Source organism: Doryrhamphus excisus, chromosome 19 (genome assembly GCF_030265055.1).
Source record: "Doryrhamphus excisus isolate RoL2022-K1 chromosome 19, RoL_Dexc_1.0, whole genome shotgun sequence".
NCBI classification, from domain to species: domain Eukaryota; kingdom Metazoa; phylum Chordata; class Actinopteri; order Syngnathiformes; family Syngnathidae; genus Doryrhamphus; species Doryrhamphus excisus.
Genome location: NC_080484.1, coordinates 5,342,041 through 5,365,415, shown reverse-complemented (window position 1 = coordinate 5,365,415; position 23,375 = coordinate 5,342,041). Strand labels below are relative to the sequence as shown.

The 23,375-nt window shown below is 40.5% G+C and overlaps 1 protein-coding gene across 1 annotated transcript in view; it reads right to left on the bottom strand.

Moving 5' to 3' along the window:
• Nucleotides 1-23,375, bottom strand: part of LOC131106980 (breakpoint cluster region protein-like) — a 92,115-nt gene that overhangs the window by 17,259 nt on the left and 51,481 nt on the right. Inside the window, exons 3-15 of the mRNA XM_058056585.1 lie at nt 20,540-20,644; nt 18,533-18,718; nt 11,535-11,642; nt 9,203-9,263; nt 9,064-9,116; nt 8,279-8,419; nt 3,676-3,797; nt 3,112-3,277; nt 2,899-3,018; nt 2,640-2,715; nt 1,948-2,052; nt 1,703-1,777; nt 1,428-1,525 (exon numbers count right to left, since the gene is read on the bottom strand). Coding sequence (XP_057912568.1) covers nt 1,428-1,525; nt 1,703-1,777; nt 1,948-2,052; nt 2,640-2,715; nt 2,899-3,018; nt 3,112-3,277; nt 3,676-3,797; nt 8,279-8,419; nt 9,064-9,116; nt 9,203-9,263; nt 11,535-11,642; nt 18,533-18,718; nt 20,540-20,644 — 1,416 coding nt within the window. The remainder of the gene's footprint in view (nt 1-1,427; nt 1,526-1,702; nt 1,778-1,947; nt 2,053-2,639; nt 2,716-2,898; nt 3,019-3,111; nt 3,278-3,675; nt 3,798-8,278; nt 8,420-9,063; nt 9,117-9,202; nt 9,264-11,534; nt 11,643-18,532; nt 18,719-20,539; nt 20,645-23,375) is intronic.

The window sequence follows — 23,375 nt, the reverse complement described above, 5'->3', positions numbered from 1 at the left end:
CTGAATGGCTGTATTTTAAGATGTGTAGAGAAGCCTGATTTACTACACATTCGGGAGCGGGTCAGAGGAAGGAGTTTTTTTTTTTTTTTCAAAATCCGTGCAACGCCGTCTGTAATTATTTAACGCTTCACATTTGGTCGACTTCACATGTGGACGCAGTCATCACCAGCAGCTCCTCATTAGCGGATATTACTTCCACTTTGCTGAACAAACTCCTCAGAGACTTTCACTGCAGATGCAACCCCCCCCCCCCCCCGCCCCCCTTTCACGCCACTGATTGGGTCTCACAGCTTTTCTTCCTCCATGCAGCTATGCCGTTCACGTGCACGTACGTGCTTGTGTGCTTGCACATCTAGACTTTCAGCACAGGACATTAAATAGACTGTAAACCATGTCTCAAAAGTATTGGGACAGTAATGCATGGTTTGATTAAACAGGGTGTCCCAATACATGTCAGTGCTCACAATAAGCAGTGACATTGTGACATCGTATGACACGTTTTGTTCTGGAAATAAAGATCACGTGACAAAATACACTTTTGTTACGATTTTCTTCTACAAAGAATAGAATAACATATATGGACAAAAGTATTGGGACAAAAATGCATTGCTTGATGAACAGGGCTGTCCCAATACTTTTGTCCTGGAAATAAAGCTATATATGCAACAAAGCACACATAAAAAAATCTGGAAAAATAAAATGTATTTATTATGTATTTATTTTTATTTATTTATTTTTACAATTTTCTTCTACAAAGAATATAGAAAACATGCATGGACAAACGTATTGGGAAATACAAAAAATCATTTATTGTTTAACTGGGCTGTCCCAATACTTTTGTTTTGTTCTGGAAATGTGAAAAAAATAAAAGCCAAAAAAAAACAAAAAACATATCAGACTTTCAGCAATGGCTACAAAATATTCTGTAAAATATGGACAAAAATATTGGGACAAAAATCCATTGGTTGATTAACAGGCCTGTCCTAATACTTTTGTCCTGAAAATAAAGCTACATATGCAACAAAGCACACATAAAAAAATCTGGAAAACTAAAATGTATTTATTATTTATTTATTTTTATTTATTTATTTTTACGATTTTCTTCTACAAAGAATAAAGAAAACATGCATGGACAGAAGTATTGGGAAATACAAAAATTCATTTATTGTTTAACTGGTCTGTCCCAATACTTTTGTTTTGTTCTGGAAATAAGCTATATATGCAACAAAACACACTTTAAAAACTTTTGTCAGTGCTTGTACGGTTCCGAATGAAATAAAGATAAGAAAACGTACTGTTTTCTTTTAAAAATAATACAATACGGTATTGTTCATTTAATATACCTCTGTGAGGTACATATGGAAAAGTATTGGGCCAAAAAAGCACAGATTTCTTCCTATGAGTGTCCCAATATATATGTCACTTACCTCGTTCCATTTGGGTTCAGTGGTGTATCGATACACTCTCGTCTTGGCTTTATTGGAAAAGAAGCCGAAAGAGTCCACCTCCAATGTGCAATACAGATCTGACAAGCACAAACAACACGCGACATATTAGCAAATGATTTTAGATGTGGGCTGTGCTTGAAGTAGCAGACTAGCGGCTAAGAGCTGCATTTATCGTGAACACGACTCAACGAATGAGCAAAGAACTTAACGTTAATTTGCTCTGACGTGTTTGCTTTTGCGTCTGTGTGACTCACTCAAGCTCTGTTTGAGGCCGGAGGCGGAGTGGACGATTACATTCAGGAAGCCGTAGAGACCCGGCGCTTCATCCTCTGCAAAGAGACAAAAAAGTATTTAAACAGAGTGTTTGTGTTGGAGCGTAGTCATATCATATCAAAAACATTTGGCTGGATGCAGATTATTTTTACATCTCCACAAACTGCAACTTTATCCGAATGGACTGCCATACTGCGTATCATACGTCATGAAACAAGTCGCTTACCTTCCTTGTTGATACTTAGCGGGATGTGATGGACCGTCTGCAGCTTGACACACGAGTTGGTCAGCATTTGAAGTTCCATGGACGTTAACGAAGAGGCTTTAAAACCTTACAGATAAACAACAGACATATAGCATCATTTGGTAATAAAATTAATAACTATTGATTGCAGTAGTTCATTCATTCATTCATTTTCGACCGCTTTTCCTCACGAGGGTCGCGGGGGTTGCTGGAGCCTATCCCAGCTGTCTTCGGACGAGAGGCGGGGTACACCCTGGACTGCCAATCACAGGGCACATATAGACAAACAACCATTCACACTCACATTCATACCTACGGACAATTTGGAGTGGCCAATTAACCTAGCATGTTTTTGGAATGTGGGAGGAAACCGGAGTACCCGGAGAAAACCCACGCATGCACGGGGAGAACATGCAAACTCCACACAGAGATGTCAGAGGGTGGAATTGAACCCTGGTCTCCTAGCTGTGAGGTCTGGGCGCTAACCACTCGACCGCCGTGCCGCCCTGATTGCAGTAGTTGAATTATACATTATACATTATAACTAGCGATGTCTGATGATTATTGATACTTATTATTGGCTCGATATGAGCAAAAAAATGCTGATATGAAAATAAATCAAAAGTTTTTGGACCTCAAAGGGTAGTAAATAACTTCAACGATAAGAAACATACATTTCTTCTGCTGCTCCTTGATGAGCTCTTTCCATTCTGCTCGTTCATAGTCGGATGAAATCAGGAAGCTGTAGCTCTGAAAAGGCAGACAAATTCAGAGAATTAGAATGGCAATCTTAGCTGAAGCAGCTAACATGTAAACAACATCAAAGTTAGTGTGGTTGTGTCTGAAAAAGAAATAATACAATGCTGAACAAGAGGGGGCTTAAGATTGAACCCTGGGGAACACCGCTGGTGACAACAAATAAAGAATCCTCACCTTGCCGTTCTTGTTGTAAACTCGAAGGTGCATGCTGGGAGACGTCAAGAGCAGCAGAGACTCCTGCTCGGACAGCTTCTTCCTGAGACGGTCGATGACCTTCGAGCCCTTGTTAGCGCTCTGTGGGGGGGACGGGGTCAAAGGGGGTGGCAGAAAAACAAATGTCACCATAAAATCTCCGAGTTATTTTTATCTTTCCTTCCCTGGGTGTACCTTCTCTCGCTGGAGCTCACTGCGGAGGTGGGAGATCTTCACCTTCATGGCGTCCAACTCCTCGTCGGGGACTTGCGGGACGGTGAGGGGCTCGGCCTCCTCGGGTCCCTGGAAGGCGAGTTCGCTCAACGGGATGTACCACTTACTGTCGTACTGTTGGTTTTTACTGCGGGACACAGGGTGAATGGGGAGATGACTATATTTCCCCAAATAATGACCTCCGCTCTAATAGACGCCCCCCCCAGCCCCCCAATTAAGTGGTGCATAATAAACACCACACCTCAAATAGACACTTCATTTGTCCCCTTTAGGAATACAAATTGGTGGCTGTAATGATTACCTTTACTATTGCTTGTACCGTCATGTCAGATATGACATGGCATCTGTAAAGCTGAAGCTTACAATAGAATGTAATTACCTCGTCAAAATAAATGTGTAGAAATAAAAGCTTATTATGAAAGCTTAACCCCTAATAGATTCCTAGTACTCTCTGCAGTTGAGTAAATAAACAAACACCCCAGGCCACTATATCGGGATTGTGTTGGGTTTGTTTTTTTTTTTTACCCGGCGATTTGTTTCTTGAGTTTGGCGCAGAGCAGCAGGTCGGTGAAGAGGAAGACGTGTCGCAGCTTCCTGGCTCCCTCCACCAGCTCCACCATGAAACTGTCCCTCAGCAGCTGGCGGTTCTGCGGTGGGCAACCACAACCACAAGTCACTTTTCCATGTTGTGACGCGGCTTAGAACCAAGCGTAAACAGAATCATCATCATCATCATCAGGAAATATACGCCACATTGCACAGGAAGGAGACAAAGGAGACAAAACAAAAATCCCGTAATTGTTTTAAACGCTGCAAGATGAGGCCCCCAGGGTTCCAATCATGTCATAGAGAGGTTCCGAGCACGTTTTTTTAGGTGAGGGGGGAATAATAGAGATATAGAGTACATGAGGAAGATTTTTTTTTTTTTGCTGTTATTGGCCACCTCACTGATGTCAGACTATATAATGAGGCTGCAATACCAAGCTGGACCAGAGGGGGGAGGTGATGTCAAAATAACCATTTTACTGTACAAGGTAAGGTTAGCACACATTTGATTAGACTATTATATATTTCACAGTACCACAAGGCCGCTGGAGAAGATGAATTACATGTCAACCATGTCAGGAAAATAAAGTTTAAATTTAAGTTTCATATGTGACGTCGTTGACGATATGTGTGATACGCTGTACCAATGTCACATTTAAAACTAATTTCCTCCATGTCTCCTACGATGACATCACACATGTTCAGGGGCCATTACATCATCGCGTTCCTCCAACCACCCCCCCCCCCCCCCCCCCTCCATCGTGAACACATACCGTCACCGCCAGAAGACAGTGAAGTGCAGCTGATTACAAAGCACACGGTTGACAAGGAGCTTTTTGTTGTTAGGCGCGGGATAACATTGTCCTCTTCTTTCATCCATTAAGAGCTCTCAATATGTGTAAAAGAATGAGAATGAAGAATGAAACAGCATCATTCATTCTTACATTTAGGCCTAATTATGGAACTAATAGGCTAACTGTGTTAAAATATGAGTATAATGTTAGCATATCACATGCTAACATTTTTTATCTATGCTAGTCTCGCTAATCTTACGCTGTTGTATGTGATAGATGGCATCTATTACAAAGGACTAGTACAGATTTACAGTGGAGATGTAAAAAGTAGATAAAGGACACAAATACGTAACATGCTAACAAGATAAAGTGCCAAATAAGTCAAATGCTAAAGTGCCAAAGAGCGCTGTTGGAGACGGGCGTGTACAATCGTTAGCATTAAAGCTACACAGTGCTTTGTTCTTAGTAGGACTTTCTAAAAACACGTTTCCACTGCCTACATTCCAGCATCAAGGCTAACTAATAGGCTAACTGTGTTAAAATATGAGTATAATGTCAGCACATGACATAGCTATTTATGCTAGTCTCGCTAATCTTATACTGTTGCATGTGATAGATGGCATCTCTTACAAAGGACTAGTACAGCTTTAAAGTGGAGATGTAAAAATTAGATAAAGGATACAAATACGTAACATGCTAACGAGATAAAGTGCCAAATAAGTAAAATGCTGAAGAGCGCTGTTGGAGACGGGTGTGTACAATCGTTAGCATTAAAGCTACACAGTGCTTTGTTCTTAGTAGGACTTTCTAAAAACACTTTTCCGTTGCCTACATTCCAGCATCAAGGCTAACTAATAGGCTAACTGTTTTAAAATATGAGTATAATGTTAGCACATCACATAACTATTTATGCTAGTCTCGCTAATCTTACACTGTTGTATGTGATAGATGGCATCTATTACAAAGGACTAGTACAGATTTACAGTGGAGATGTAAAAAGTAGATAAAGGACACAAATACGTAACATGCTAACGAGATAAAGTGCCAAATAAGTCAAATGCTAAAGAGCGCTGTTGGAGACCGGCATGTACAATCGTTAGCATTAAAGCTACACAGTGCTTTGTTCTTAGTAGGACTTTCTAAAACCACGTTTCCATTGCCTACATTCCAGCATCAAGGCTAACTAATAGGCTAACTGTTTTAAAATATGAGTATAATGTTAGCATATCACATAACTATTTATGCTAGTCTCGCTAATCTTACGCTGTTGTATGTGATAGATGGCATCTATTACAAAGGACTAGTACAGATTTACAGTGGAGATGTAAAAAGTAGATAAAGGACACACATGCTAACGAGATAAAGTGCCAAATAAATCAAATGCTAAAGAGCACTGTTGGAGACGGGCATGTACAATCGTTAGCATTAAAGCATAAATGCTTTGTTCTTAGTAGGACTTTCAAAAAACACGTTTCCACTGCCTACATTCCAGCATTAAGGCTAACTAATAGGCTAACTGTGTTAAAATATCAGTATAATGTTAGCACATGATTGAAAAATACTACCTTTAAATTGTGTAAATATGACATAATACGCTAGCCTATTCATCGGTAACACGTCTCATAGCTAATACGAGGAAGATGAAGAGCATGCACTGAGAAAGCATAGTCGTGCAGATTAAATATTGACATCTCCCGGGGCGCTGAGAGCATTTGTACGCCAGTAAATGGCATGAATTTACAAAATCCATGTTTATTTTTAGAACGCGGCGCACATGTGCTTTAAGTGTGTTTGCGCTAGCTCATGTGTGTGTCTTTGTGACATAATAGATACGTTTACTGGCCACTTCCTTGGATGGGAAAAGCCCTCAGGCTTTGCTACACATCTTGAAATAAAGCTCTGGCGTCTATGCGTCAGCTTTGGGCATTAGTGTTTTTGCCGTTGTGTTTATTATTCACCCCCAGTGTGTTGTTTATTTGTGCACCGACAACGTACACTACATGCCATCTGTCTGGTTCGTCCTAAATCACTACTTTTACGCGCCGTCCTGACCTACTGCCTTGAAAATGTAGCGTGATAATAACCCTGCAGGAATATCAAATAGCGTACTGGCTCCAAAGCAAGGAGCAATATAACGACTTCCATTGATTTCTGTGTGCAGCCTTCATGTATCTGTCATCAATATTTGATGCCTGCTTCTGTGTGTGGACGGACCGGGGTGGAAGTGGGGCCTGTAGGGACAGGTAAAGGGGGCGGGGCTAGCACTACTATCTGCGAATACAGTGTGTATATGTGTGTGTGTCTTTGTGAGAGCTGCAGTAATGACCCAACCCCCACCCCCCCACCAATGTGAACAAGAGGGAGGAGCCACTCACCCGCTGGCTCCCACCCTCCATTTATGAATAATTAACCGGGTAGGGGCTCATTACCGATGTTATGTACGTCCGTGTCACGAAAGCTTTCAATCAAGAGACGTCCAGTCGTGCGCATCAAGTCATCTCCGGGGATGACACCGTAAGATGGGTGGGGGGGGGGGGTATAAGTACTCGGCTAAACCACAATGGGACCGTTGGGGGATGGTTACCCACCCCTCAACCCTTTCAAGCAGCAAACCCCAGTGTGGCCATATAAGGGCATGATGCAGCTTCAAGGTCATCTCGAGGGAGGGGTCATGACATCATCATGACACGCGGGAAAGAGACTCCACGGAATACGGAATACCTTTCTAAAGTAGATTAACTCATTCGCTCCAAATGATGCATTTATACGTCTTTTTTGACCATGATGCAACTGCACAATAAAAGAAATCATGTTTGGTGCAGGGCTGCATGGCGGTTCCAGGGTTCAATTCCACCCTCGGCCATCTCTGTGTGGAGTTTGCATGTTCTCCCCGTGCATGCGTGGGTTTTCTCCGGGTACTCCGGTTTCCTCCCACATTCCAAAAACATGCTAGGTTAATTGGCGACTCCAAATTGTCCATAGGTATGAATGTGAGTGTGAATGGTTGTTTGTCTATATGTGCCCTGTGATTGGCTGGCCACCAGTCCAGGGTGTACCCCGCCTCTCGCCCAAAGACAGCTGGGTTAGGCTCCAGCACCCCTGTGACCCTCGTGAGGATAAGCGGTAGAAAATGAATGAATGAATGAATATTTCAAATCTATGCTACTCAAATGACATTATTTTGTCTTGTATTATATATTATGCCTTGTATAGTAGTTTATTCTCGTAAAATTGTATTTTTTCCCGTTCCATTAGAATAGGACTTTATTGTTAAGAGAACTTTTTTTGCAACCTAATTTTCAATAAATTACAACTTTGTTCCTTGTTCTTTTTGTCATATTACGACTTTTACAAATGTTTTTGGTTAATATTTGGTTACATTTAATATGTTATTTTTCTTCAATAACTGTCAATATCTGTTAAATTATATTTTGAGAATGTGCAGCCAGTTGAGAGCCACAGATGGCCCCTGGCAGGCCCTTTGGACACCCCTGCAATATAATGTCTTATTTATGTCTATGTAGTAGTGTAAAGGTGAACATAGGGGTGTTATTTCATGTCTTGAGGGCTCTAATAATGTTAAAAGTGTATTTAGAAGGTCCTAAACAGGTTTGCTATGCTCGAACTATGAAAATATTCCATTTATGAATAAAGAATCCTACGTTGCCAAAATTCACTTAACACGGTCGGGTCTGGTAAGGATCGCCGCCACAAACGAGGAACTACTGTACAACAAAGTGAATAAATCAATATGGTTGATTGGGAAATATCTAAAAATATGAGCTTACCTCGCCCTTCTTGACCGTCATCAGCTGCCTTCGTGGCGTGGACTCCTCATTGATGCTGGACAGGAAGTTCTGTGAGATGCGTAGCGCGTCCTGAAGCAGCGGGTGGTCCGGGTGGCTAGCGGGCGTGTGCTTGAGGAGGTCCTAACGGGAAAAAAACGTTTCTACATTCAAACCTCAGATTTCAAAAACCTCAATTTCCGTAGGATTCACTTTTTTTTGTAAGGAAAATGAAAATGGCGCCACCCACGACGAACTAGCTAATTTCTGGAAGTGACGTCATCGGGGTGACGCCTCCCAGCTAAAGCAGAGTAAACAAACGCTTCTCAAGGTAGATCGTCGACTTGGTTCAGTGTACTTTTCATCAAAATAGTAGTCATAACAAAAATGTTGTGCTGCTGCTGGATGTTCACAGTATCCATGTGACTGTAAGTTTGTTTTTTTCCAAAAAGAGGAAGCTTTAAGACAACAATGGACAAAGCAAGCGCAGAGAACAAGATACAGATGGATGAAGGAACACTTTTACTAAAAACATTAGCTCATTAATAATTATTGTTGAGGAATAGAAGTATATCAAGGTAGAGGCCACCAGTCTGACTGACTGATTAACTTCCCTCTCCTTTGTTGACTTTATCATTCAGTCTTTGTGGCGGTGCATTAGCTGGGACTGGAAGTTAGCTCAATTAAACGTGGCTTATTTAAAGCCTATTAAACTCCGCAGCCATTCATTAGCGCGCTACATTTAATTAGCCCACATTTACGGGGCGAGGTAGTTGGACACGACTTACGTGAAGCACCAGCGTGCTGCGCGTCACTCTGTCCACTGGTTTGTAAAGCAAAGCTGTTGGGAGAAAAGCAAAATGAAGGTACGGCTATGTTAAAAACATGATTTGATTCATGATGAAATCTTCAAGGTGACTGACTCACCCTCCAGGGAGTTCTTGGCTGTGGGCTCCTTGCAGTCTTTGGGGCTCCTCACCTTCAGGTTCTGTGGGTCGGAGTCAAACATGAAACGCCACCCTCAGCGCCGCCATCATGCATAGCCATCATGCATCGCCATCATGTGCCGTTAACAACGTCGGAAGATGAAAGCAGCTGCAAGAGCTACCGTACCGATGCATACGTGCGCTGCTTTGAAACAGCGGCAGCCATATTGCCTAATGAGGCATTAGGCTGTAACGGACATAATCAGGGCATAATGACAGTCATGGGACGCCACATTCAAATCTTACCGATGGACAGTTCAAAGGCAAAGTGGCGAGTTCTGCAGTTTTATTGATATGCTGTATCATGCTCTAATATGATGACAGATGTATTTTTCTAGTGGTTGTTCTGTACATTTTTGCTGAAAATATAAAAAATACATTGTAGGCAAGGATTCATTGACATGTTTTTTAATTTTTGAGATATTAATTTATTATTTATGTACTCGTTTTTCATTTGATATACATTTAAACACATTTCTGTATTATTGTATTTTCTGTTCAGTCTTTTTCCAGTCTGTTACCTTTTAGCTCAAAATGACAAGCACACATCAACATATTTTAAGGATATTTTAATGAGAAATAATCCAAATTTATATGTATTATTGCATTGCATATATTTATTAATTGTGTTTTAAATTCTTTATTGAATTTGTTTTAATTTTTATTTTTTGTTCAAACTACTTCATTGCATTTTTTAAATTATTATAAATATATTATATTATTTTATTATATAATTATAAAAATATTATTTATTATTATTATTATTTTAACTTATATTTTAATTTATTTATATATTTTGGTTCTCTTATATATTTGTATTCATTTTTTTATTAGAATTTTATAATGATAATGTTTATATAAATTATAACATATGGCATAAAGGGTTATCTTTTAGCTGGAACTGAAACGAATACATAAAAGTATTCTACGCCCCTATTAAAGGGGACCTATTATGCTCATTTTTCGACCCTTTGTATTGAGTTGTGGACTCCTATAGAGTAGTTACCCACAATATCCCGCACAGAAAGCTTTCTAGATCTTCCAGAATCTGCACCTATTCCAGATGTATTTCCTTGGATTTGTGCTTCCTGCCAGAACGGTCTGTTTTAATTAATTCCACACACACGGCCCTCCTCCAGGCACGCCCACTCCACTGTGATTGGTCACACGCCCAAAGCGCTTCCTCACTACAAACGAACCCCACTCCCATCAACTCCTGTATAGGAGTTGATCTACTGGCTGGAGACCCCTGACTCAACAGGTATGAACTCAAAGAGCAGCCACTACTGGTTCTTCTCCAACCTCACCTGCCCCAGGAGGAGCACTCGTTGTCGGACACACTTTGTCAGAGGCACCGCTGGTGTCATGGAGCTCAGAAGCCGGACATGTGCTGCGTTTATTAACTGCAGACACAACATCGGTACTGGAAATGTGGTCATTACACGTTTTTTGTGGGACTACCGTGTTCCAGACAGTGAGCACTGTGGTTCTCTCCACCTCCGTGGGCGCACAGCGTGTCCGACATGAATGCATCTTTCCCGGCGGGGAAATGTGCAAACCTCATTATGTGAAACGTTGGCATCACTTAACAGGAGAATACAACATTCTAACTACATTTCTAGGTCAGAAAAGTGGAAAAAGCATCATAGGTCCCCTTTAAGGAAAAACAAGCATTCACAAGTATTAATATGATTTTAAAAAAAGTTTTTGTTAGCTTTTTTTAATTTTACAAGATTTTTATTTAAACATCAAATTTTTTTTTTTTATTTTCACATTTTATTTTACAGATGTATTATTTGTTCTGTTATACATATTTAATTTTTTTTTAAAAAATTTGCAACATCTGGCAAAAATGACCAGATAGCATGGTCAAAATTCACACTTGTTCTATTTTATATTATTTGTATTTAAACAATTACAATGTTTTTCCTAAATTTTAATTAACAGATGAATTTTTGTTCTGTTTTACATATTTATTTATTTTTTTTTTATTTTGCAACATCTGGCAAAAATGACCAGATAGCACAGTCAAAAATCACATGCATTAATATATTTTCTGTTTTATATTATTTCTATTTAAACAATTAAACATTTTTTATTCCTAATAAAATATTAAAATTCACAAAATTATGATTAATATAATATTTTTGTCTTATTTACAATAACAACCATAATAATAATAATAAATTTGAAAATCAATAAAGATATTGTTCAGACATGAAACGATGCATTTACTGCCATCGCGGTCAATTCAGGACATGGGCGTTGAGTACCTCCGATATTTCGGCAAACTGTGTGTTGGCCTGGCAGCACTTCTCGGCCGTCTCCACCGCCAGCTCGTAGTTATCCACAAATGCCCGGTAAACGCCCAACTGGCTGGCCTGAAACAGGGGGGGTGCATTATCATCATCATCATCGTCATCACCATCATCATCATTATTATCATCATCATCATCATCACATGTCCGAAAGGGCTTTATTTAGAACCCCAAAAACAGCCAATAGAGTCATATGATGGAGTAAAAAAAAACCTACAGAATGACATTTTCAAGTGGTGAATTTCTATTTAGGAATGAATGGCTGACACGGCAACAGTGTGTAACCACGGCAACCTAACAGGCGTCCATCGCTATAGCAACCCTGCCAGTCTTTGGCTGCGGGATTAAGAACGAGTACACCGAAGCGACATAAAAATCATCTGGAAAATGCCGACAAAGGCACAGTCAATGGTGCGGAACAAAAGCCGAAATGAGACACTCAGAGCGGCGTCGACGGGCTTTGTGTGAGTGTGTCAATCCAACCCCCCCATACCCCCCCCCCCCCCCCCTCCATTGAGCGCATCGACCTACTTAATTTAACTAATTGCTGAGTTTCTTGGGCGGCTGGAAACAAGGGGTTTCTGATTTATATGGGTCGTTACGGGACCGCCGTGGTCAACGATTAAAAACCTGACTACGCATAAAACGGGGAGTAATCAGGGCGATGGCAGGATGTGAACGTGAGCACAAATACAGCGACAGGAAGTGAACACTCACCCGTTTTGGACACCTATTTTTTGTCCAGTATGAAAGAAAAAGATATTACACTTTATGTCTTTAGTCTTTATGACTCTGCTTCATTGATCACTGATGATTAGCTTAAAATTAGCATCATAGCCCCTCTGTTGTTTGCTAACTTGCTAACAACTTGCTAACACTTTATTGAGAGGCAGTGTCTCTCTCAAGTCACTGGTGCATGTGTATGTGAGTGCCAGGAAGAAAAACTCTGGGGGAAAAGTCATTTGGCACCACTTGGTGGTCTGCATGTCAAGTCAAGTCAGGTCAAGTCAAGTCAAGTCAAGTCAAGTCAAGTCACAAATCATGTCAAGTCAAGTCACAAGACCAGTCTCAAACATGCGGCCCGCGGGCCAAATGTGGCCCGCAGGACACTAGTTTGAGGCCCCCGCCTTGATAATGTTAGTGCGGCCTGCGCAAGTTTGATATGGATGCTGTATGGTATCATGTACCCAGAAAAAATTATTACGTTTGATTAATGTTCATGTTAAAGGTTAAATAATTGTTAATAGTTATCCTCCCTATCCGTGTGGAAGTGGTAAGTTTTTGGCTATTTAAGTTTAAAGGAAATAACTTGAAGGCTACCATTTAGGTCGCTAGCTCTCTGGTTTGCGAGTTAGCATGTGTCTCAAGACCCTGCAGTTGCGCAATATGTTGTAAATAAAAAGAATATAAATGTGACTATAGTCGTGTTTTGTCATGTCTACAGGGCTCTAATAATGCTTTGTTCATTTTAATCTGAAAAAAATAATTTGTCTACCCACCAACTATATGTGGTTTCTTAAGTTTTTATTATTTGCCGTTTTATTATTATTATTATATTTATTTATTTATTACTGATTGATTGATTTTCTTTATTCTTGATTTATTTTTCATCTTATTTTGTGTAGAAAAATAAAAAGTAAGATATTTGAGAACAGTGGAATGTTTTATCAGCGCTTTTCTTGTAGAAAATTGGAACCAAAGCTAAGTTTTTACATTTTTTCTGTTTTTAATAAATGCGTTTTTTTGTTTTTTTTTTTGGAAAACCTGATGCGGCCCAGTCTCACCCAGACCCGAGCTCCAGTGGCTCCCAAGTAAATTGAGTTTGAGACCCCTGCCATAGATGATACATCCTTAGACCAGGGACCATCACACTACCACCGCCATTTTTTACTGAGTCTTACTGAGACATTTTCCGAGTCTTAATGTTCTTTTTGTTCTGCAGTTTTTGCCCAGTGTCTTTCTTATGGTGGAGTCACCAACATTGTTCTTAACGGGAGGCCTGCACTTGTTTGGATGCTGTTGTGGGGTCTTTTGTGACCTCTTGGCTGAGTCGCTGCTGCGCTCTTGGAGTTGTTTTGGTTGGCCGGCCACTCCTAAGAAGGTTCACCACTGTTCCATGTTTTGGCCATTTGTGGATAATGGCTCTCACTGTGGTTTGCTGGAGTCCCAAAGCTTTAGAAATGGCTTTCTGTAATGAAGTTATATTTTTGTAGGTTTCATTTTGCGTTCAGTTGTGTTGTCATTGACTAATTTGTTTGTTTTTTGATCTGAAACATCTAAGTGTGACAATCAGGAAGTGGGCATATAAGTTTATATAAGTGATATATAAGTGGCAAAACCCGCAAAAATATGAAAAAAGTGCAAGTTATAGTCTATAAAGTATGTTCTACATTTTCTTACAGTCCCTGGTTTATGTATTCTTTAGCAAAGCGCAAATATTCATGGAGGGCAAGCGTCAACCTCAGAGGAGCTGAGAGACTTATCCTGTTCCTGCAGAGCAATATTTCAAGAGGCATCAGTTCACACGACACTTCCCGCCTGGTTTCGAAGTTAAAAGCTTGATTTTGCGGTCGGGTGCAGGAAGCGTTTTCTCACAGGAGCAGCGGATGATGGCGGCGGCGTAATGGAGCCCTGGTTTCATCCTTCAAACATGTGTCTTTGACACTCACGACCTGTCACCGACGCCTTGCCTCTTCCTCCTTTCCCTCCACAGCTTCTTCTGATGTTTCCCATCCCTAAGCCGGAGCTAAATCTACTTGCCATCCTTACTCGGCTCGCCTTAAAATCTCCTCGCCGACGCGTCTTCTGCTCTCATCTAAATCTCATCCTCTCGTAAAGCCGCTGTCATGGAGCCTTTCGCTCTCGTTTGCATCTCCGCCGCTTACAGAGCGCGGCTGCAGGGAAGTAGCTGCATGGCGGCGTGCGCCGCAAACACGTGTCGTTGTGTGTCAGACGTCATGTGTCGGGATGCAAAGGGCCGCTTTGAGATGTTAAAGTGACACGTGTGGCGATACTGGCGTTGAAAAAGAATACTATTCATATCAATATATTGATATTGATATAATAAATATATTTACTCCTTTGTTGGCTTTTTTAATTTAGCAAATATTTCAATATTTTTCTTAAATAAGATGTGTGTATTTTCTTTATGACTTTATTTTCATAGTATTTTGACTTTATTATCATGATAATGCCATTTCCCCCAACCTACTCTATTTTATTTTTCTCATAATATTATTACTTAAAAACAACATTTTGTATATCTGGTATATTTCAAAGCTATGTGACTATAATTACATTATTTTTCCAAATATGATTACGATTGTGGCATTATCGTTAAAATATGATCGTATTTAATATATTTTTCTATTCTTTTTTTTTTTACTTTATTCTCATAAAATGACATATGTTTTTTCCCCTTTCTGCTATTATAAGTACTTTGTTCTTGTAAATTTTATTTTCAGAATCCTAACTTTATTCCCATAATATTCGTCTTTATTTTGTCCTCACAATTTTTTTTTCCCGTTTAAGTGTTTAGATTTTATTCTTGGAAAATGACTGCTGATTTTGTTGTTTTTTTAAATATAATTTTCAATTCTATGCCATTAAAATGACTATTTATCCTCATTATATGAGAAGTTTATTGTAATACATAAAATACTTTATTCTTTAAATATTTGTATATATATTTTTTTAATTCTCGTGCAATTACAGATTTTTCAATGTCTAACTATTTCATATTTCTTCTTATTAAATGTTCTTCCCTTAATGACGACTTTACAGCCATACTACACGAGAAGCCAGAAAACCCACTCATGGTGGTTGGAGGCAGCGTCGCAGTCTGGGGCTGCACGAGTGCTGAGGGAGTTGCGGCCCATTGAGCGAAAAAAAAAAAGACACAGACTACTTTAAAGTACATCCACCATTACTGCCTATACTGTTTTCAACTCTATGCATTAGTTGCGACGCAGTGGAGAAAATACAGGCTATAGGTGAAGGTGCAATTATTTCAGAGCTGCTGACCAGATTTTGTTTTCTGGCCGAGCGAGGGGAAATGCCACAACACGCAGCGAAACACACGAGTGCCACACACGGACGCTTCTTGGAGACACAAAGCACACACAGCAGCCATGGTCTCAGCTGCACCAGGCAGAAAGGCAGCATTGTGTGTGTGTGTGTGTGTGTGTGCTGGAGCGAGACAGACAGGAGGCGGAATGAGGCCAACACCAGTGGGTGAGCAGCAGTATTTTGGGGGGAGAATTATGGGATTTTTTTGGCTCAGCAAGTCACACCCAAAGTAAACGTAAAGCTGTCGTTGAAGCACTTGGAGTTCAGTCGAGGCATCACTTTGGGCTCTTTGGAATTCGAACACGACCATTCAGAAGGTGTCCAAGGAAAATTAGCAAGCTGAGAAAAAGGACTGAAAGTGTCAATGCACGTAGAAGAGGGACGTTATTTAGGTTGGTCTACAGCACGGGTGTCCAAAGTGTGGCCCGGGGCACTTTTTAAAAATATCATTAACAAGAAAACTAAATAAAAACAAAGACAATGTGTATGTCCAGTGCCCCCTTTTTTGAGTTTGTTTGTATTAATGTTGTTTTGTTCAAAAAAATGTGAAAAAATAAAGTAAACCAAAGACAAACTAACAGCAAAAATGAACAAAATTCAGCATTCATTTTACAAAAGTAAAGTTGCAATATTCCATGTCCCAAGAACCAGAGAATATACCAGAGGTCAGGGCTGCCGTCAAGCTGAAGAAGGAGTCCTATCGAGCTTTGATGGCTTGTGGGACTCCGGAAGCAGCTGACAGGTACCGTCAGGCCAAACGGTCCGCGGCTTTGGCGGTTGTCGAGGCAAAAACTCGGGTGTGGGAGGAGTTCGGTGAGGCCATGAAGCACAACTTTCGGTTGGCCTCGAAGAGGTTCTGGCAAACCATCCGGCGCCTCAGAAAAGGGAAGCAGTGCCCAGTCCACACTGTTTACAGTGGAGACGGGGGCCTGCTGACCTCGACTGGGGATGTAGTCGGACGGTGGAAGGAATACTTTGAGGCCCTTCTCAATCCCACTGACATACCTTCCATAGAGGAAGCAGAGTCTGAGGACACATACGTGGACAGTGCCATCACCGTGGCTGAGGTAGCTGGGGTGGTTAAGACGCTCCCCAGTGGCAAAGCTCCGGGGGTGGACGAGTTCCGCCCAGAATTCCTCAAGGCTCTGGATGTTGAGGGACTGTCTTGGCTGACACGTCTCTTCAACATTGCGTGGAAGTCGGGAACAGTACCTTTGGATTGGCAGACCGGGGCGGTGGTCCCCCTTTTCAAGAAGGGTGACCGGAGGGTGTGTTCCAACTACAGGGGGATCACACTCCTCAGTCTATTCCAGGGTGCTGGAGAGAAGGGTACGACCGTTGGTCGAACCTCTGATACAAGAGGTCCAATGCGGTTTTCGTCCTGGTCGTGGAACACTGGACCAGCTCGACACCCTCACCAGGGTGCTTGAGGGTGCATGGGAGTTTGCCCAACCAGTCTACATGTGCTTTGTGGATCTGGAAAAGGCATTTGACCGTGTCCCTCGTGGCATCCTTTGGGGGGTGCTCCGGGAGTACGGGATTGGTGGCGCGCTACTATGTGCTATCCGGTCCTTGTACAAACGGGACAGGAGTCTGGTTCGCATTGCCAGTAGTAAGTCGAGCCTGTTTCCGGTAAACGTTGGCCTCCGCCAAGGCTGCCCTTTTTCACTGATTCTGTTCACAATTTTCATGGACAGAATTTCTAGGTGCAGCCAAGGCGTTGAGGGAGTCCAGTTCGGGGGCCTTAGAATCTCATCTCTGCTATTTGCAGATGATGTGGTTCTTATGGCTTCTTCGGGCTGCGACCTTCAGCGTTTACTGGGACGGTTTGCATCTGAGTGTGAAGCGTCTGGGATGAGACTCAGTACCTCCAAATCAGAGGCCATGGTTCTCTGTCGGAAAAGGGTGGAGTGCTCCCTCCGGGTTGGGAATGAGGTCCTGCCCCAGGTGGAGGAGTTTAAGTATCTCGGGGTCTTGTTCACGAGTGAGGGAAAGTGGGAGCGTGAGGTCGACAGACGGATCGGTGCAGCCTCGGCAGTAATGCGGTCGCTGTACCGGACCGTCGTGGTGAAAAGAGAGCTGAGCCGGAGGGCAAAGCTCTCAATTTACCGGTCGATCTATGTTCCCACCCTCACCTATGGTCATAATTAATGAATTAATAATCATTCATTCATTCGTTTTCTGCCGCTTATCCTCACAAGGGTTGCATTACAACCTGAAGCTCAGAGCTAATCGTCTTTACAATAATTTAGCTTAAGCCTATAATAATAATAATTAGAATAATAATAATAATAATAATTAGAATAATAATAATAATAATAACAACAATAACAATAATAATCATTTGTTTTATTTATTTAAATGATAAAAACACATAAAAAGTACGCAAACTGCCTAAGAAAAAAAGCATCAGAACCTGAAGCTCAGAGCTAATCGTCTTACAATTTAGCTTAAGCCTATAATAATAATAATAATAATAATAATAATAATAATAATAATAATAATAATAATAATAATAATAATAATAATAATAATAATAATAATAATAAATATAATCATTTGTTTTATTTATTTAAATGCTAAAAACACATAAAAAGTAAGCAAACTGTCTAAGAAAAAGCATTAGAACCTGAAGCTCAGAGCTAATCGTCTTCATCGGCTTTAGCCTATTATAATAAAATAAAATAAAAATAAACTCCAGTCTACCGATTCTTGATGAAAAATATCATCCAAAAGAAGCATGACCCAATAATTCGTGGAACCTCACTCCATTCATTTTCCCGTTGAGTTGTTGATTAGTAATTGATGAGTAGCAGCGACACACACACACACACACACACACACACACACACACACATAAAAAAAACACAGCCAGTCACACTTACCAGTTTTTGGAAAAGATCCCCGACCCTCTGGTGGTGACTCCACTGCTGGACGCGGGGCAGGAGCCCGTCGTAGAACTCCTTGTGGATCTCGTAGAGCTCAGGCACTTTGAAGAAGATGGTTTCGATCTGGGCCACGGAGAGCACGGGCTGCGACGTGGTGGCCGCCGCCTTCAGAGGTTTCATGGGCTGACGGGGAGGCAAAGGTTGGGTTGAGACGCCATAAATGGGACGTTTATCTTTTTAGCAAACCTAAGACCAAGTGAGCATACATAGAAGCTAAAAACAACCATTTTGATTCCAAACAAGGATGCTTGTTTTTTTTTTCATGTTAACTAGTTTTTCGAGAAAAGGGAAAGAAATATGTGTTCATGCCGTGTATAAAAAATCCCATGTACGACCTCCTGGTCATGTCAGTAGCATTGGAAGCCATCAGGACTTTCAAGGTATTTTTTTTTCTCATGAGAGAATAAAACTTTCTTCAATCTTTCAATATTCAATGTTTAGTGTTCTGCAAAATCCTAACCTTGGAGATGGAGATGTTTTTTCTTCTGAAAAACTTTCTTTGGCAGATCTGAAAAAGTGTTTTGATGTAAAACAAGCCTTTTTTGTGTTGTTTATGCTGTGATATAGTTGTTTTGATATTTCAGATGCCACAACTATGAAATGTATCTTTCCACAAAAAGCTATTTTTATCCATGTTTATAGTTGGGAACTGATATTTTCCTGGAACTTACCTATGGTCTACTGCTGATCTGACATTTTTTTAATGAAATATGGGAGTCTGATCTTTCTCTTGGTAGGTTCCATGTTTATCTAACCATAGAACACAATATTCTCTGTGCCAAAACTGCCAGTTGTGAAGGGGTTATCTTTTGAAGAACGTCTGGGGTTCAAAGGGCATCATGGGCTCATGTACAGCATGTCCCAAGAATGGCTTCATTTTCACCAAATTATAGGTCATTCATCCCAAAACGGTAAGGAATATTTGAAATTAAGATGGGATGAAAAAAAGCTAAACCTACATGGCCTTGTGCGGAAAAATATAACTTTATTGTAATCTATCAGTCTGGAAAATGTCATAAAGGCATTTCTAAAGATTTGGGACTCCAGCAAACCACAGTGAGAGCCATCATCCACAAATGGCCAAAACATGGAACAATGGTGAACCTTCTTAGGAGTGGCCGGCCAACCGAAACAACTCCAAGAGCGCTGCAGCGACTCATCCAAGAGGTCACAAAAGACCCCACAACAACATCCAAACAAGTGCAGGCCTCACTTGCCTCCGTTAAGGACAGTGTTGGTGACTCCACCATAAGAAAGACACTGAAAATATCACACACATTAAGACTCAGAAAATATCTTGATGACCACCAAGACATTTGGGGAAAATATTGAACTTTTTGGAAGGTGTGTGTCCCGTTGCATTTGGCATAAAAGTAACACCACATTTCCGAAAAAGAACAGTTAAAAAAAAGGGGGTGGTAGTGTTATGGTCCCTGGTCATTGCACAATAACACAGCAGTGAAATTGCCAACGAAATGTCGTTGCCTGGCTCCCGTGTAATAATAAAAAAAAATTAAAAATAAAATAAAATAAAAAAAAATTAAATAAAAAATAAAAAATAAAAAATAAAAAATAAAAAATAAAAAATAAAAAATAAAAAATAAAAAATAAAAAATAAAAAATAAAAAATAAAAAATAAAAAATAAAAAATAAAAAATAATGTAGATGACATCAAATAAGAACAATGTACAGCATGAACAGTAATTTGTACAAACAATTTAAATAATTTAGAATAAATAACATAATAACATAATCTATGGTCTATCGTCTACCTGCTTGTGAAGCCTTTTGAGGCTCTTTTGTGACTAAGGGCTATATAAATAAACTTGATTTGACTTGACATGCAGACCACCAGGTGATGCCGAATGATCCAACTGAGATTGCAGAATTGAGGACATGAGTGTGTGTGTGTGTGTGTGTGTGTGTGTGTGTGTGTGCACTGACCAGCAGCAGCGCCTCCAGGTGACTGAGGTATGTTTCTTCGCTGGCCAAAATTCCAGACAGGACCCACTTCCTCATTTCCAGACCTTTCTCCAGGTCACACTCCGTCTGCAAACAAGCACATGAACCACCATTGAGTTCACATTCAAACACTTACATGTTTTATTTTACTTTAAAATGACAAAACACGGGGTGGGTGGGGGGGCAGACATAACATAACTCACTCCCCGCCTCTCCTCGGACGGGTTCGAGCTCAAAGAGACAGAGCATGAAAGGAAACAGACGGGTAGCAAGATTCCTCGGGCCGCCGTGTTTAACCGTCAACTCTGAAAGAACTCAAACAGGCAGGATGTCCCAGAGGGGCCGCCTGGTGTATTAATACCTGCATGTGTGTGTGTGTGTGTGTGTGTGTGTGTGTGTGTGTGAAAGACGCATAAAAACACACTAGGTTGGAAGCATCCCGTCCTTCAGGCAATGTGAGGAAGAGGAAGGATGAAAGACGATGAGATGGAGAACAGACGTAAAAATAAAATAAAAAAAGACCCCGACAGCATTTAGTCTCCTCGGCTGGGACTGAGGAGACCAACAAGGTGTACAAAGACTACATCTGGAAGTCCGACCTGCCTCGGGATTTACCGGGAATGGAATTTACAGTGAATGAAAATGTTTTATCTGATGTTTGGATTATGGGTCATTTTTATGTAGCCTGCATCTTTTAACAGGGTTTGTATAGTCCTAGCTATTATTGTTAGCTGTTGGAGCCATTTTTGTTTTTTACTCATCTTTTGTTGCTTTGTTTTAGGGAGAACATTTTTAACATCTGTCAGGGACTACAGATGCCTTTTGGCTTGGGATGTTCCGATCAGGGTTTTAAACTGCCGATCCCAATAATCCATGAGTGAAATCGGACGATACCAACACCAATACTGATAGCAATAGCAATAGCGGTAGCGGTACCAATACCAATACAGATACTAATAGCAATAGCAATAGCAATACCAATGCCAATGCCAATACCAGTATCAATTCCAATACCTATACCTATACCGATACCAATACTAATACTAATACCAACACTGATAGCAATAGCAATACCGATCCCGATAATCCATGAGTGAAATCGGACAATAACAATACCGATAACAATATGATACCATTACCAATGCTGATACCAATATCAATACCAATAATGATACCGTTATCAATATCAATAGCAATACCAGTACCGATACCAATACCGATAATGATACCAACAGCAGTACCAATACAGATACTAATAGCAGTAGCGATACCAATGTCAATACCAATACCAATACCAGTACCAGTACCAGTTCCAATAGCAATAGCAATAACAATAGCGATACCAATACCAATAGCAATACCGATAATGATACCAATAGCAGTACCAATACAGATACTAATAGCAATAGCGATACCAATGCCAATACCAGTACCAATTCCAATACATATACCGATACCAATACCGATACCAACACTGACAGCAATAGCAATACCGATACAATACCACTAGCAATACCGATAACAATAATGATACCAATAGCAGTACCAATACAGATGCTAATAGCAATAGCGATACCAATACCAGTACCAATTCCAATACCCATACCAATACTAATACCGATACCAACACTGACAGCAATAGCAAAACTGATACCAATAGCAATAGCAATAGCAATACCGATCCCAATAATCCATGAGTGAAATCGGACAATAACGATACCGATAGCAATATGATACCATTACCAATACTGATACCAATATCAATACCGATATTGATACCGTTACCAATATCAATAACAATGCAGATACCAATACTGTTACCAATACCAATACTAATACCAATACCAGTACCGATACTGATACCAGTACCAATACCAATACTGATGTACTACTAAATGTACTACTGGCTATAGAAAGAAGGACAAGGTTTTCGGGTTCGACTCGTGTGTTGACATGTACCCTTGGTACATAAGGGATGGGTCCCAAGGCTTTGGCCCATTTCGTGTGTGCCCGGGACTGTAAAACCCTTGGGTAGTTTCTGATGGCGAACTAACAAAGATGGCTGCCTGAGAAGCTAATGAGAACATCTCTGCTTCCTGTTTTGGTTTCACGTGTGGAGAAAATAAAACACTTCATCTTCTTCCATTTGAAAAGGGAAGTCCACACGATGGAGGAAAGATGAGTTTTATTTTTGCATTTGGAAAACGCCCGGCATCGATTGTAACAACATCGTTCCCAACCTCTTTCCTGGAGAACGTCGCCTCCGATAAAAACTCCACGCATGCCCCCTCCGTTCCCCACTTCATTAACCGTTCTGCTTTTCTATTTCTCATCGTCTAAGCTGTTTAGCGTCCCTCTTGCTTCGTCAAATCCCTAACCAAATTGCTTCCCATTTCTATGGCTGTGTGTGTGTGTGCTCGGTAATGGAGCCGTCACATGAGAATCATCACCCCACAGCTGCAGAAGGAGAGAAGAAGAGGTTTTTTTCACGATATTACTTCTGCTTATTTAATTTCATATGAGACATATGTCACGGCGGATTCTGGCAAAGCGGCCACGACAGCATCCTCCCACCACCAGGCAAAACAAATCAACCTCTCCGCCTCTTTTGAGTGTTTGCATGCTTGTAGACGACCAACTATTTTCTCATAAATGTACGACTTTTTTTTCGTGAACTTCTCAATTTATTCTAGTAAATTTTGACATTTTTTCTCATAAATTTACAATAAAAATAAGTCAATTTACAAGAAAAAAGTAATATTATGAAAATAAAGTCTAAACTTTTGTCTTGAAAAGTTTCGACTTTTTCTCATAATTT